The sequence below is a fragment of the Bombina bombina genome, chromosome 2 (assembly GCF_027579735.1).
Source record: "Bombina bombina isolate aBomBom1 chromosome 2, aBomBom1.pri, whole genome shotgun sequence".
NCBI lineage: Eukaryota > Metazoa > Chordata > Amphibia > Anura > Bombinatoridae > Bombina > Bombina bombina.
The window spans coordinates 273,669,500-273,686,818 of record NC_069500.1 but is presented as its reverse complement, the minus strand read 5'-3'; the positions used below and the strand labels follow the sequence as shown (position 1 = coordinate 273,686,818).

Sequence of the window (17,319 nt, the reverse complement as noted above, 5' to 3'; positions counted from 1 at the left end):
AGAACATTTTGGGGTTTGCTATCCCTTTAATTTGTTTAATATATATATATATATATATATATATATATATATATATATATATATATATATATATATATATATATATATATAACTCATTACACAACAAATGTAAATATGTAGCTGTATCATTTTGTTAATGTACTATCAAAGCTGTAAAGAATGTGTACAGTGCTGTTTACATGAACAGCACTATAAATAAAACAGTATATGTATGTATAACCCTTTAACCCAATGTAATGAGCTGCTATAATTTATCTTGGGGACTGTGTGCTTCTTAAAGCCATGGAGTTTGTATTTTTATTGAACAAAAAATATTGAGCTTTGATCTCTTTCAGTATCAGCCTGTCCTAGCAATATTGTGGTTATTAACATTTTAGTTTTTGAAAACACCAAAAATCAGGTAGGAACTTAAAGGGACAGTATACACCAATTTTCATATAACTGAATGTATTAGACACTACTATAAAGAATAATACGCACAGATACTGATCTAAAAATCCACTATAAACCCGTTTAATGATATACAACTTGTAAATACCTGTGAAAACGTTTTTCTTTTTCATTTGTAAACTCAGAAAATCTTAATAAAAATAATTTAAACATAAAAAACCCCAAAAACAAACCTGTATGGGCTATATAAATGGATCATCTACAAAACAGTTATGCAAAGAAAAAACAAGTATATAATGTCCCTTTAAGATCCTTGCCGATGTTTTGATAGTCTGTAAAAGCCGAGATGCTGCAATGTCACAGGTCTATGAACCAAGAAATTTAATATCTGTGCCGTCTCCGAGTCACCTTGAGCACATGGCAGTATATCCAAATAAAGGATTAGCACCATCACACTCTGTAATTTGTGTGGAGATTTGACTTCCATTTTCCTTTTTTCAAATGAGGGAAAACAGGAAGTTATCCACAAATCTGTATTAGTACATATATTGAGTGAATATAAAGAAACCAGTAGTTTGCTTGATTATAGATTTGCAAGAAGCTTTCCCAAGATTTTTCTTTTGTATTGAAAACAGCATATGCAGGGCAGTGAGGTAGCAGATGCTAGATGTTAGAAAAAGTGGTGTTGTAGAGAGGTGTTGAGGGCTTTTGGAGTAATTTTAAAGGTCAGGCAAAATTGGAAAAGATTTAAACCCAACACCAGTTTCATGACTAGGACAGTGCATGTTCATTTAGTTGTATCATTAATCTAACAAAACCGTTAGGGACAATTAGTAATTAGGAGAGACTTGTGTAACACAGACACTATGTTCTGTACAAAATTATCATTCCTACTTATCTCTTCTAGTCTTCCTAGAAAGTGGTCATTTTGAATTGTATTTTTTTTCAGTTTACATTCCCTAGCTTTAAACCATGGCTAATGCTTAAAGTAATTGTAAAGTTTAACCCCTTAATGACCACAGCACTTTTCCATTTTCTGTCCGTTTGGGACCAAGGCTATTTTTACATTTCTGCACTGTTTGTGTTTAGCTGTAATTTTCCTCTTACTCATTTACTGTACCCACACATATTATATACTGTTTTTCTCGCCATTAAATGGACTTTCAAAAGATACAATTATTTTCATCATATCTTATAATTTACTATAAAAAAAAAAGGGAAAAAACCCACACTTTTTCTAACTTTGACCCCCAAAATCTGTTACACATCTACAACCACCAAAAAACAACCATGCTAAATAGTTTCTAAATTTTGTCCTGAGTTTAGAAATACCCAATGTTTACATGTTCTTTGCTTTTTTGTAAGTTATAGGGCCATAAATACAAGTAGCACTTTGCTATTTCCAAACCACTTTTTTTTTTCTAAATTAGCGCTAGTTACATTAGAACACTGATATCTTTCAGGAATCCCTGAATATCCCTTGATATGTATTTTTTTTTTTTAGAAGACTTCCCAAAGTATTGATCTAGGCCCATTTTGGTATATTTCATGTCACCATTTTACTGCCAAATGCAATTAAATAAAAAAAATTGTTCACTTTTTCACAAATTTTTTCACAAACTTTAGGTTTCTCACTGAAATTATTTACAAATAACTTATGCAATTATGGCATAAATGGTTGTAAATGCTTCTCTGGGATCCCCTTTGTTCATAAATAGCAGACATATATGGTTTTGGCTTTGCTTTTTGGTAATTAGAAGGCTGCTAAATGCCACTGCGCACTCCACGTGTATTATGCCCAGCAGTGAAGGGGTTAATTAGGGAGCTTCTAGGGTTAATTTTAGCTTTAGTGTAGTGTAGTAGAGAACCCCAAGTATTGATCTATGCCCATTTTGGTATATTTCATGCCACCATTTCACCACCAAATGCGATCAAATTAAAAAAACGTAAAATTTTTTACAATTTTAGATTTCTCACTAAAATTATTTACAAACAGCTTGTGCAATTTTGACTTTGGCGTTGCTTTTTGGTTATTAGAAGGCCGCAAAACGCTGCTGCGCATCACACGTGTATTATGGCTAGCAGTGAAGGGGTTAATTAGGTAGTTTGTAGGTAGCTTGCAGGGTTAATTTTAGCTTTAGTGTAGAGATCAGCCTCCCACCGGACACATCACACCCCCTGATCCCTCCTAAACAGCTCCCTTCCCAGTACCCAGTTTGCAAAAAAAAAAAAATTTTTGGGGTTTTTACATTTTTTTTTCTGTAGTGTAGCTGCCCCCCCCACACACACACGAACCCCCACCCCCTGACTGATGTTTTTTTTTTTTTTAACATATATACTCCCCTTTTACCCACTTTTAATATAAAATTTTCTGTAGTGTAGCGGTTCCCACCCGCCCGCTCCCTCCCCGTGCACGCGCCCACCCCCACCTCCCCGTGCATCTGTGCGCGCCCCTGGTCATCCCCGCTCACGTTCCCGCCCCCCTTCACATCACCAGGGCCATCGATGGCTGCCACCCGCCTCCCACACCGGCTCCAACCCACCAACGAAGATAGCCATCGATGTCCGGTGCAGAGAAGGTCACAGAGTGGTTCTCTCTGCATCGGATGGCTAAAAAAGGTTATTGCAGGATGCCTCGATATCGAGGCATCACTGCAATAACCGGAAAGCAGCTGGAAGTGAGCAGGATCGCTTCCAGCTGCTTCCCAGACCAAGGACGTGCAGGGTACGTCCTTGGTCGTTAACTGACTTTTTTTAGAGGACGTACCCTGCACGTCCTCGGTCGTTAAGGGGTTAATGATTTAATGCCCAGTATCGAGAAATACTCAATATCCAACTTCCTTCAATCTAGGGCTGCAACTAACGATTATTTTCATAATCGATTAGCTGGCCGATTATTTTTTCAAATAATCAAATAAAAAATGTTTTTATATATTATTTAAAGGGACAGTCTACACCAAAATTTGTATTGTTTAAAAATATAATAATCCCATTATTACCCATTCCCCTGTTATGCATAACCAACACTGTTACATATTAATAAGCTTTTTAGCTCTGTGATTACCTTGTATCTAAGCCTCTGCAGAATGCCGTGTGTGTGTGTGTGTGTGTGTGTGTATATGTGAGTTGGTGATTAATTTTTTATAAACATAATTTTTTATCAAACAAAGCAGTAAATATTTATAAACATCACATGGGGTAATCTTTTTAGTAAAGTATCCGCCTCAGAAGGATAAACGGAGACCCATGTATTATTTATTAATTGCATTCATTTGATCAGGTTAGCATGCTATTATACTAGATCTAATGCCTTTTTATGGAGGATATATGGTGCCTCCATGAAACCTCTAACAAGTTACCATTCACTCTTTGCTCAGCAAATACCTCTCTTTGCTTGGACAAGGAAAATGATGTCATGTAAGTAAACTCAACCCAACACAAAAGAGACATTTACAGGGTAGCAGAAGTCAGGAGAAGTTTTTGAGGGTCATGTACACCAACACTGTAGAACATGGGAGAGCCAAGGGAGGGCGAGTCTTGACCTTTTATTTTCTTCAGGGGGGGGCAGTATATGAAATTGTGCAGATAAGTCCGACACAAACTATTTTAGGAGCCATATAGTCAATATGTATTTTGTATTTGAATTTACCTAAATCTTTATAAATAAAAGTTGTGGTGAATAAAATGCTGAGAGTTAAAGGGACAGTCTACACCAGAATTTTTATTGTTTTAAAAGATAGATAATCCCTTTATTACCCATTTCCCAGTTTTGCATAACCAACACAGTTATAATAATATACTTTTAACCTCTGTGATTATCTTGTATCTAAGCCTCTGCAAACTGCTCCTTTTTTCAGTTCTTTTGACAGACTTGCAGTTTAGCCAATCAGTGCCTGCTCCCAGATAACTTCATGTGCACGAGCACAGTGTTATCTATATGAAATACGTGAACTAACTAACACCCTCTAGTGGTGAAAAACTGTTAAAATGCAATCTGAAAGAGGTGGGCTTCAAGGTCTAAGAAATTAGCAGAACAAAGCAAAATTGGTGATAAAAGTAAATTGGAAAATTGTTTAAAATGACATGCTCTATCTGAATCATGAAAGTTTATTTTGGCCTAGACTGTCCCTTTTAAGACTCCTCTACTGTAAGTAAAATAATTTCTTGTGTTGCCTATGTGTCAAACAATTCTCAGCAAACTGAACCAGGGAATTCTGGGAAAGGATATACACGTTTGTGTTTAAAAGCAGACAAAAAATAAAAACTGACTCCCTAATGCAGGTGTAACGTTGTCCAAGATAGCTAATATCATATCCCCATTTTAAACAGCATTGAACTGGCATGTAGGATTTGTTGGAACCAGACATTCATTTTAAGGAACCATAGCTCAAAGGAATCGTGAAGTTCTGTGTTATGCTGTTACAGACTGTGTTGTGTTATTAAAATACATGTAAAATGAAGCTTGGCTAGAATGTAGGAAGCTTTGCAGCCTTAAACACGTTCTCTTTTATTTGCGAGCTAGTGATCTGTTTTCAAGCTGTGCTATGTTTAATATGCCATAACAGCAGAGAGGATGATTTAACTGTGAGGTAGGTGGGATGTGTCTGAGATACAGAGCTAAGTGGCTGGAATCGATCAATGTAACTGCAGCCTGTAAGATGTAATTTCATATTGCTTTTGTATGCATTAGTACTAAAATATTATCCAGGGAGTAGGGCAAGGTACTGACTTAATACCAAGGCAGTGTTCAGCCACAGACAGTTTAGAAATATTCTGCATTTCTGCTTATTGCTTAGCTTCACTAACCTTAGAACAATTTTGAGTAAAATAAAATGTAGACACCGTTTTTATATAATGTTATTTTTGGAAGCTTCATAGTATGGGTAAATTGTACTGTAATTGATAATCTGAGCCGAATGTTTTTCTCCTAGATACTTCATTAGGTTCTACAGGGATTTTGTAAATGAATTGATTGATAATGTAATTAAATGAAATTTAATTAAATTTACCTGTATGCTTGCTAAATAGAGTAGGGTTTATCATAGCAATTCTCCTAAAATTGCTGCCATAAATCCGCATATGTCTGAATCCCCTGATTTATTAATGCAAAGTGCGGCTAAAATCGTGCAGGTCCGACTATACATTCCTCTTACTTCGTTCGTTTTCGCCAATGCACACCAGTGCATGCAAAAAAAGGGTTAAATTTGCTTGTTTTAGTCGTATTTCCTAGTGTCTGCCATAGTACAAAGAATGGGAACATCAAAAAAGGCTAAAGTGATTATTGCACTGTTATTTTTCTTTTTATAGGTTTTTATTCACACATATATAGAGAAATTACTTTGTAGCCCTCTTTGGAGAAAACATTTTTTTATTTTTATATTTTTGCACTTTTTTGTGACTACCTCCTATTACCTAGGACACAGCATATATTTTACGTATATTTTCGGCACCTCTACACCTTTTTTGGGAAGGATTTAGTTCTACATTTTTGGATTATCATGTATTAATTGGATATAAACTCTTTTTTTATTTGGACAGATTTTTTCTTTGGACGCTTTGATTCACGTTTCTTTTGTAACCTTTTTTCCAATGCATTAGGTTACCCTTTTGTTTTATGCGCAATATTTTACATGTTTAATAAATTGTTTTATATTTTACTATATATTAGTTAATTTATGTATAATCACTTTAGCCTTTTTTAGTTATTTATGGGACTTTTTTGAGAGCGTGTGATGCTTTTTATGTAGGTGCTGTAATATATATTTGTTACCAATATATCATTATTTTGTGCCTTTGGAGAACGTAATTTCATCTACAATTACAAGCATTATAGTTCTCCCTGGATACTGTGAAAAACAGCATTAGAAATCATGTTTTTGAGCTTGTGTCATATTCACATTTATTTCTGCCGGAGTACTTTCTTATTCTAGCAGGTCTATCTGTGGCTAGATACATATGCCAAATATAGAATGTGAAATTGCCCCACAAAGATTTAAATGTGTTACGGCTAAATAGGGTAATTATTATAACAAAGTTAAATAAAAAATGTATTGGGGTAACACACCAAAATTAATGCGTAAATTTGCCCCATGTAAAACGCAAATGTAATAGATTACTTAAAGAGGACAAAAATACAACATAAAAAACCCCCACTGTTTTGAAATCATAAATCAGGAGATTTGCTTTTTTTGCATGGAGAAATTTATCCTAATTCAAAGTTTGACTTCAAAAAAGCACAAATAATTACTTGCAATTTTTTTTAATAAATTTGTGTGTACCGGTGCGCCTCTCCAAGGGCGAGCTGCAGAGAACTTGGAGGAATGCAAAGGTGAATTCTGCTAGCGCTTGATAAATTAATTAATTAATAAGAGTAGTGGGGTTACCTCATGTTCAATGTTAAATTTTGCCGTGCTATGCAGCATCGCAATTGGTGATTGCAGGCGGACTGGTTCCCTATTTGCGAACGTGTCCGCCTGCAATGATGAAACATTTTCCTTAAAGAAGCAATAGCAAACACAAAAACCAAAGACACAAGCAGACAAGATTGTGAGGAAAAAATAGTGATTTTTAACTTTTGTTTTTTAAAAATTAATAATTAAAAAGTTTAGATTTCAGAATAAGTTTGTATTTTGGAATTCCGACATTTGGGGATTTGTACCTATATTGCACTATTGCTTGCAGAGAACTACGTGTTTACTACCCACAAAGTAAGCTCTAGATTGGTAATGCACTGCCTGATCTGAATGTGACTGGAGCCTAGGCACAAATGCCTCCTCTGATTGGCTCAGCCGTATCCGTACATTGCTGCGCAGGAGCTGATGTTTTTAACCCTTTGCAGGGTCCTTGAGAAGTGATAGTGCAGTAATAAAATGGCCAGACACATTAGGGAATTTTATTATTGCAATTTTTGGTCCCTTGGTCTATAGGGGTTTTGTCAATCTGTGTTTATTGAAAGACAGGCTGCGCTCAAATTACCAGTGCAGTTTCTCTTGCTGCAGGCTCAGGTTGTTAGTGATTTGGCAAACTGAACTTTCAAGTTTTTGAAAATACATTTAAATACATAAAATTAAATAAATACTTTGTGTTTAACTCTGCAATCAGCATACTATGTAGTTGATCGGTTGGTATGCCTTATGAAAATGCTTGTCACTCGAGTGTGCAAGGTTACTATGCACTAGCATTGGAGCATATCTAAGTATGCTCTGTGTAGCAGCATTTTACGCAGTGTGTCTGCTTAAAAAGCTGGTGGCGAATTAGATAATGGAAACAGTCATCGTTGCTGCAATTCAAGGCACTGCCATTTTTGTGATGAGACACACTGTGTAAATTGCTGGTATATATCTAGATATCTGTGTGCATGTATACAGTAAAAGCGCTATCTAGAACATTGATAGCTTTTACTAAATGCATTTTTGCTGTTACACATTTTGGGCAATTTACAGACATCAAAAACTTTTGATTTCAGTGTTTTACTTGTCTTTAAATTGTTCTAAAAATAAATGCTTTTTTAATAATTGTTATGATTTGTTTGCAGAAGACCTTAAACTGTATATAAATTGGATATCTTGCACCATATAATATGATCAATTTGGTAGCAATTACTTCATAGCTAATAATTGCTGTTTAGTACAGTGTTAAAACACTGTAAAGAGATTATAGAGAGTGAGGCTAAACTAATATTTTTGTTTCTTCTTTCAGCTTCATTTAGCAGCCCTGGCTTCTTTAAAGGGAGATATAGTGGATCTGAACAAACGTCTTCAGCAGACAGAGAAAGAGAGGGACATGCTAGAGAAGAAGCTTGCCAAGTCACAGGTAGGAAATCCAATCAATGTAAGGACCATATAGGGAACAACTGTTGGCAGATCCTCATCCTTACAATCAGTCATGAAAGGTTTTACCCTCTTTAAAGCACATTGTGCAATATCACTGAAAGAGGCTTGTCCTGTTGACTTATTTCCTGACAGTTGTGACAACAATACTTATAGGCAAGTCCCAAAGCAGGTTTTGTTGGAAATTAAGGCTCACACCTATATGTGGTGTTTGTACAATGTCATTCACAGATAATATATACATTTGTTATCTATCACATCTCATGGAGCTGAATGAAAACACCCTTTTCTTATATGCAGTTGTTATCCTATGTTTAAAAACAGTTATTACATTTAAAGATGAAACATAAAGGGTGTACCCATACAAACCACAGGCGTGTATAGTTATACTGAGAATTTAAGGCAATCTAGTCATGTTTTTCAAATGTAGGGTTGCACATTTCTCTGTTTTTCAGATCCATCATCTGTCAAAGTTAATCTTGAGAAAAAAACATTCAATAAGCAAAACAAGAGTTTTAGGTTTAAATGCTAATATACAAACATTTTATACTGACAAACTGTTTAAACTGATATAATACTTTAAATGTATCATAAAAAGGTGATATAAAATGTTGTGCCTTTGCTTGAGTTTAGATACAGTAACCCAGTTTTCTAAGAAATAAGAAGATCATTACTAATAGGTATAAATAGTATTTATCAATAAAGACTTTGAATGTCAAGTATCTCACAAATCTGGTGTTGCATCTCAATTAAGGGGTTTTTCAATCTGCTGAAAATAAAATGAACAAAAAAACAAACAAAAAAAGTTAGACACGCAATCCTATTAGACAACACTCACAAGATAAAATAAATACATAGCACAAATCACCACACATCTCCAGTCTCAGTCTGAGCAAGACTCTGATGGACTCAGCTGCTGACTCCCAGCTAATCCATGTGGGTGAGTTTCACCAACCCCTCTATATTGTTGTGCATGGCCCAAAAACACCCTATACTTTGTTTTTCTATGGGATACCATTTTCATTTATTTACATGCAATGCTACTACACTGACAGACACAAAGATTAAGAGTGTTTAACTTGACCCATAGTCTTGCTTTTTTGTTTATATCTAAGTCTTAAGTCTTACAGAGGAATTTTAGAATTTTCTTATACTCTTGTAGAGACACATATGGAAGTTTAGTGAGAGGGGATAATACACTGCTTTCCTAAATTTACAGGAGATCACAGTTTAAAGTTTAGGCACCCCTGACAATTTCCATGATTTTCATTTATAAATAATTGGGTGTTTAGATCAGCAATTTCATTTTGATCTATCAAATAAATGAAGGATACAGTAATATTTCAGTAGTGAAATTAGGTTTATTGGATTAACAGAAAATGTGCAATATGCATAAAAAAAAATTAAAACGGGTGCATAAATTTGGGCACCCCAACAGAAATATTGCATCAATATTTAGTAGAGCCTCCTTTAGCAGAAATAACAGCCTCTAGACGCTTCCTACAGCCTGCAATGAGTGTCTGGATTCTGGATGAAGGTATTTTGGACCATTCCTCCTTGTAAAGCATCACCAGTTCAGTTAGGTTTGATGGTTGCCGAGCATGGACAGCCCGCTTCAAATCACCCCACAGATTTTCAATGATATTCAGGTCTGGGGACTGGGATGGCCATTCTAGAACATTGTACTTGTTCCTCTGCATAAATGCCAGCATAGATTTTGAGCAGTGTTTTGGGTTGTTGTCTTTTTGAAATATCCAGCTCCGACGTAACTTCAACTTTGTGACTGATTCCTCAACATTATTCTCAAGTATCTGCTGATATTGAGTGGAATCCATGCGACCCTCAACTTTAACAAGATTCCCAGTACCGGCACTGGCCACACAGCCATACAGTATGATGGAACATCCACCAAATTTTACTGTGGCTAGCAAGTGTTTGTCTTGGAACGCTGTGTTCTTTTGCCGCCATGCATAACACCCCTTGTTATGACCAAATAACTCAATCTTTGTTTCATCAGTCCACAGCACCTTCTTCCAAAATGAAGCTGGCTTGTCCAAATGTGCGTTTGCATACCTCAAGCGACTCTGTTTGTGGCGTGTGTGCAGAAAAGGCTTCTTCCACATCATTCTTCCATACGCTGAATTGTTAAACGATGCACAGTGACACCATCTACAGCAAGATGATGTTGTAGGTCTTTGGAGGTGGGCTGTGGGCTGTTTTTGACTTTTCCCACCATCCTTTGCCTTTGCCTCACCGATATTTTACTTCTGGTCTTAACAAGAACTGTGCTTGTGGTCTTCCATTTTCTCACTATGTTCCTCACAGTGGACACTGGCAGCTTAAATCTCTGTGATAGCTTTTTTTAGCCTTCCCCTAAACCATAATGTTAAACAATCTAACAACATAATGTTGTTATGAGGCCCCCATGTTGCCACTCTTCAGAGGAGAGTCAAATAGAACAACAACTGGCAATTGGCCACCTTAAATACCTTTTCTCATGATTGGATGCACTTGTCTATGAAGTTCAAGGCTTAATGGGCTCACCAAACCAATAGTCTGTTCCAATTAATCAGTGCTAGGTAGTTACAGGTATTCAAATCAACAAAATGACAAGGGTGCCCAAATGTATCCACCTGTCTAATTTCATTTTGATGCATATTGCACATTTCTCCTACATTGGTGTGTCCGGTCCACGGCTTCATCCTTACTTGTGGGAATATTCTCTTCCCTAACAGGAAATGGCAAAGAGAGCACAGCAAAAGCTGCCCATATAGCTCCCCCTCTGGCTCCGCCCCCCAGTCATTCTCTTTGCCGCTCTGAACAAGTAGCATCTCCACGGGGATGGTAAAGAGTATGTGGTGTTAGTTGTAGTTTTATTTCTTCTATCAAGAGTTTGTTATTTTAAAATAGTGCCGGTTTGTACTATTTACTCTACAACAGAAAGTGATGAAGAGTTCTGTTAAAAGAGGAGTATGATTTTAGCAACAGTAACTAAAATCCATTGCTGTTCCCACACAGGAATGTTGAAACCAGAGAACTTCAGTTGGGGGGAACAGTTTGCAGACTTTTCTGCTCCAGGTATGACTAGTCTCTTTTCTAACAAGACATAGTAATGCTAGAAGACTGTCATTTTCCCTTATGGGATCGGTAAGCCATTTTCTTAGACTCATAACAGAATGAAGGCTTATAAATGGGCTCTATACTGGTTGACACTATTGTGGGCTAAATCGATTAATTTATATAATATTTATATGACTTTTGGAGTGTTTTGTGACTTTAAACAACTGCCAGGCGTAATAAAAACGTTCCCAAAAGTGTTTCAGACACCTAATCTAGTCAGGAAGGCCCCTTCACTCTGGTATGCAGAGGGAGGAGGCCTCATTTTCGCGCCTCAGTTGCGCAGTTACTTCTGGAAGCAGTGCATGCAGCTTCATGTGAGAGGGTCCTGTGGCCATAAAAACGATTTCAAGAAGGCTTATTTCTGTGGTGAATAACCCCCAAGGAAGGTAAAAGCTGCAGCAAAGGCTGTGGCAGGGACTGTAGTGGGTTTAAACTGGTAAATTGAACAATTAGCTCTGGTTTGCTCATTTAAGGGGTTAGAGACTTGAAATTTGGTGTGCAATACTTTCAAAGCATTAAGACACTAGGGTGCAAATTTTGTAAAGATCTGATATTTCCTTCATAGTTTTTCAAACATTCAGAAATAAAGTGTACTCTTTTTATTATTTAAAGAGACAGTAACGGTTTTGCTTAAAAACGGTTTTATTGCATTAATAGCCTGCCAAAGTCCGTCTAACATGTCTATACCTTCAGATAGCATATGTTCTGTGTGTATGGAGGCCAAGGTGGTTCCCCCTTTAAATGTATGTTCAAATTGTGCCATGGCGTCCAAACAAAGTAAGGACAGTACTGTCACATTTAATAAGGTTGCCCAAGATGATTCTTCAAATGAAGGTAGTTGGGATAGTTCATCTTCCTCTCCTTCTGTGTCAACACCAGTTTTGCCCGCGCAGGCGACACCTAGTACATCTAGCGCGCCAATGCTTGTTACTATGCAGCAATTAACTGCAGTAATGGATAATTCTATAGCAAATCTTTTATCCAAACTGCCAGTATTTCCCAGAAAGCGTGATTGCTCAGTTTTAAATACAGAGGATGAGCAAGTGGGCGCTGACGATAATTTATCTGTTATACCCTCACACCAGTCTGAATTGGCAGTGAGGGAGGGTCTGTCTGAGGGAGAAATTTCTGATTCAGGAAAAGTTTCTCAGCAGGCAGAACCTGATATTGTGGCATTTAAATTTAAGTTAGAACATCTCCGCGCCCTGCTTAAGGAGGTGCTAACTACTCTTGATGATTGTGATTTTTTTGGTGATTCCAGAGAAATTGTGCAAAATGGACAAATTCCTAGAGGTCCCTGTGCACGCTGATGCCTTTCCGATACCCAAGAGGGTGGCGGACATAGTGACCAAGGAGTGGAAGAAGCCAGGTATACCTTTTGTCCCACCTCCTATATTTAAGAAAATGTTCCCCATTGTCGACCCCAGAAGGGACGCATGGCAAACAGTCCCTAAGGTTGAGGGGGCAGTTTCTACGTTGGCCAAGCGCACGACTATTCCCATTGAGGACAGTTGTGCTTTCAAAGATCCTATGGATAAAAAATTGGAAGGATTGCTTAAAAAGATATTTGTTCAGCAAGGTTTCCTTCTCCAACCAATTTCGTGCATTATTCCTGTCACAATGGCGGCGTCTTTTTGGTTCGAGGAACTAGAAAATTCGCTCCATAAGGAGACTCCATATGAGGAAGTCATGGACAGAATTCACGTACTAAAGTTGGCTAATTCCTTTATTTTAGATGCCGCTTTTCAATTGGCTAAATTAGCGGCAAAAAATTCAGGTTTTGCAATAGTGGCGCGCAGAGCGCTTTGGCTAAAATCTTGGTCGGCGGATGTGTCGTCCAAGACAAAACTGCTTAATATTCCTTTCAAAGGTAAGACCCTTTTCGGGCCAGAATTGAAGGGGATTATTTCAGACATCACTGGGGGAAAGGGCCATGCCCTCCCACAGGATAGGCCTTTCAAGGCTAAGAACAAATCTAATTTTCGTTCCTTTCGCAATTTCAAGAACGGACCGTCTCCTAACTCTGCAGCCTCTAGACAGGAGGGTAACGCTTCCCAGCCTAAACCAGCATGGAAACCAATGCAAGGCTGGAACAAGGGTAAACAGGCCAAGAAGCCTGCTGCTGCTACCAAGACAGCATGAAGGGGTAGCCCCCGATCCGGGACCGGATCTAGTAGGGGACAGACTCTCTCTCTTTACTCAGGCTTGGGCAAGAGATGTTCCGGATCCCTGGGCACTAGAAATAGTCTCTCAGGGGTATCTTCTAGAGTTCAAGGAACTTCCTCCAAGGGGAAGGTTCCACATGTCTCGCTTATCTTCAGACCAGATAAAGAGACAGGCATTCTTACATTGCGTAGGAGACCTATTAAAGATGGGAGTGATACACCCAGTTCCAACAGCGGAACAAGGTCTGGGGTTTTACTCAAACCTGTTTGTAGTTCCCAAAAAAGAGGGAACTTTCAGGCCAATTCTGGATTTAAAAATTCTAAACAAATTCTTCAGAGTTCCATCATTCAAAATGGAAACCATTCGAACGATTTTACCAACAATCCAGGAGGGTCAATACATGACTACCGTGGACTTAAAGGATGCGTACCTACATATTCCTATCCACAAAGATCATCATCAGTTCCTAAGGTTCGCCTTTCTGGACAAACATTACCAGTTCGTGGCTCTTCCGTTCGGTTTAGCCACTGCTCCCAGAATTTTCACAAAGGTGCTAGGGTCCCTACTAGCGGTTCTAAGACCGAGGGGCATTGCGGTGGCACCTTACTTAGACGACATCCTAATCCAAGCGTCGTCCCTTTCCAGATCAAGGGCTCATACAGACATTGTATTAGCCTTTCTTAGGTCTCACGGGTGGAAGGTGAATGTAGAAAAGAGTTCCCTGTCCCCGTCTACAAGGGTTCCCTTTCTGGGAACAATAATAGATTCTGTAGAAATGAAGATCTTTCTGACAGAGGTCAGAAAATTAAAACTTCTAAACGCTTGTCAAGTTCTTCAATCTATTCCTCAGCCTTCCATAGCTCAGTGCATGGAGGTAATAGGACTAATGGTTGCAGCAATGGACGTGGTTCCTTTTGCTCAAATTCATCTAAGACCATTGCAACTGTACATGCTCAAACAGTGGAATGGGGATTATGCAGACTTGTCTCCCCAGATTCAAGTAGACCAGGTAACCAGAGACTCGCTCCGCTGGTGGTTGACTCAGGATCACCTGTCTCAGGGAATGAGTTTCCGCAGACCAGAGTGGGTCATCGTCACGACCGACGCCAGTCTCTTAGGCTGGGGCGCGGTCTGGGACTCCCTGAAAGCTCACTGTCTATGGTCTCGGGAAGAGTCCCTTCTCCCGATAAACATTTTGGAACTGAGAGCGATATTCAATGCGCTCCTGGCCTGGCCTCACCTAGCGAAGGCCAGATTCATAAGATTTCAGTCGGACAACATGACGACTGTAGCGTACATCAATCATCAGGGGGGAACAAAGAGTTCCTTGGCGATGACAGAGGTATCCAAGATCATCAAATGGGTGGAGGATCACTCCTGCCACCTATCTGCAATCCACATCCCAGCAGTAGACAACTGGGAGGCGGATTATTTGAGTCGTCAGACTTTCCATCCGGGGGAGTGGGAACTCCACCCGGAGGTCTTTGCCCAGTTATCTCAACTATGGGGCACTCCGGATATGGATCTGATGGCGTCTCGTCAGAACTTCAAAGTTCCTCGATACGGGTCCAGATCCAGGGATCCCAGGGCGACACTAGTGGATGCATTAGTGGCGCCTTGGTCGTTCAATCTAGCTTATGTGTTTCCACCGTTCCATCTCCTTTCCAGGCTGGTAGCCAGGATCAAACAGGAGAAGGCCTCGGTGATCCTAATAGCTCCTGCGTGGCCACGCAGGACTTGGTATGCAGACCTGGTGAATATGTCATCGGCTCCACCATGGAAGCTACCTTTGAGACAGGATCTTCTAGTACAAGGTCCATTTGAACATCCAAATCTAGTCTCTCTGCAACTGACTGCTTGGAAATTGAACGCTTGATTCCATCTAAGCATGGGTTTTCAGATTCAGTTATAGATACTCTGGTTCAAGCCAAAAAGCCTGTGACTAGGAAGATTTACCATAAGATATGGCACAAATATATCCGTTGGTGCGAATCCAAGGGTTTTTCTTGGAGTAAAATCAAAATTCCTAGGATTCTTTCCTTTCTCCAAGAGGGCTTGGAGAAAGGTCTGTCAGCTAGTTCTCTAAAGGGACAGATATCTGCTCTGTCTGTCTTGTTGCACAAACGTCTGGCAGCCGTGCCAGATGTACAAGCGTTTGTACAGGCGTTAGTCAGAATCAAGCCTGTTTACAGACCTATGACTCCTCCATGGAGTCTAAACTTAGTTCTTTCAGTTCTTCAAGGGGTTCCATTTGAACCTTTGCATTCCATAGATATTAAGTTACTATCTTGGAAAGTTCTGTTTTTAGTTGCTATTTCTTCTGCCAGAAGAGTTTCTGAATTATCTGCTTTGCAGTGTACTTCTCCCTATCTGGTATTTCATGCAGATAAGGTAGTTTTACGTACCAAACCTGGTTTTCTTCCAAAAGTAGTTTCCAACAGGAATATTAACCCGGAAATAGTTGTTCCTTCTCTATGTGAGAATCCAGTTTCTAATAAGGAACGTTTGTTACACAACCTAGATGTGGTCCGTGCTTTAAAATTCTGTTTAGAAGCAACAAAGGATTTCAGACAAACATCATCTTTGTTTGTCGTTTATTCTGGTAAGAGGAGAGGGCAGAAAGCTACTGCTACCTCTCTTTCTTTTTGGCTGAAAAGCATCATCCGATTGGCTTATGAGACTGCCGGACGGCAGCCTCCTGAACGAATTACAGCTCACTCTACTAGAGCTGTGGCTTCCACATGGGCCTTCAAGAACGAGGCTTCTGTTGATCAGATCTGTAAGGCAGCGACTTGGTCTTCTCTGCATACTTTTGCCAAATTTTACAAATTCGATACTTATGCTTCTTCGGAGGCTGTTTTTGGGAGAAAGGTGTTGCAATCTGTGGTGCCTTCCGTTTAGGTTACGTGACTTGTTCCCTCCCTTCATCCGTGTCCTAAAGCTTTGGTATTGGTTCCCACAAGTAAGGATGAAGCCGTGGACCGGACACACCAATGTAGGAGAAAACAGAATTTATGTTTACCTGATAAATTTCTTTCTCCTACGGTGTGTCCGGTCCACGGCCCGCCCTGGGTTTTAGTCAGGTTTAAAAATTTTTGTTTCTGTACACTACAGTCACCACGGCACCCTATAGTTTCTCCTTTTTTCTCCTAACAGTCAGTCGAATGACGGGGGGGGGGGGGGGCGGAGCAAGAGGGGGAGCTATATGGGCAGCTTTTGCTGTGCTCTCTTTGCCATTTCCTGTTAGGGAAGAGAATATTCCCACAAGTAAGGATGAAGCCGTGGACCGGACACACCGTAGGAGAAAGAAATTTATCAGGTAAACATAAATTCTGTTTTTCTGTTAATCCAATAAACCTCATTTCACTACTGAAATATTACTGTGTCCTTCAGTTATTTGATAGATCAAAATGAAATTGCTGATCAAAACACCCAATTATTTATAAATGAAAATCATGGAAATTGTCAGGGGTGCCTAAACTTTTGCATACGACTGTATGTGACTGGACAGGAGTTGGAAATAAATTTGTGACTCATTTGAAATGCTATTTCATTGCCTATTGGTTGGTTATGGTATGTAGCTAGAAAACTCTTTATCCAAACTGCTTGGGACCGGAAAAGGTTTTTTTTTTAATTTTTTTTTATTTTAATACAGGTAGCCCTCAGTTTACGCCGGGGTTAGGTTCCAGAAGGAATGGTTGTAAATCGAAACCATTGTAAATTGAAACCCAGTTTATAATGTAAGTCAATGGGAAGTGAGGGAGATAGGTTGCTGGCCCCTCTCAAAATTGTC

General features: G+C 38.9%; 1 protein-coding gene across 4 annotated transcripts in view; it reads left to right on the top strand.

The window, feature by feature from the left end:
- The window catches only part of MCC (MCC regulator of WNT signaling pathway), a 1,086,108-nt gene that overhangs the window by 650,270 nt on the left and 418,519 nt on the right, over positions 1 to 17,319 (top strand). For all 4 annotated transcript variants that reach the window (XM_053701549.1, XM_053701547.1, XM_053701550.1 and 1 more), the window contains one exon: positions 8,110 to 8,223. In XM_053701549.1, coding sequence (XP_053557524.1) covers positions 8,110 to 8,223 — 114 coding nt within the window. The remainder of the gene's footprint in view (positions 1 to 8,109; positions 8,224 to 17,319) is intronic.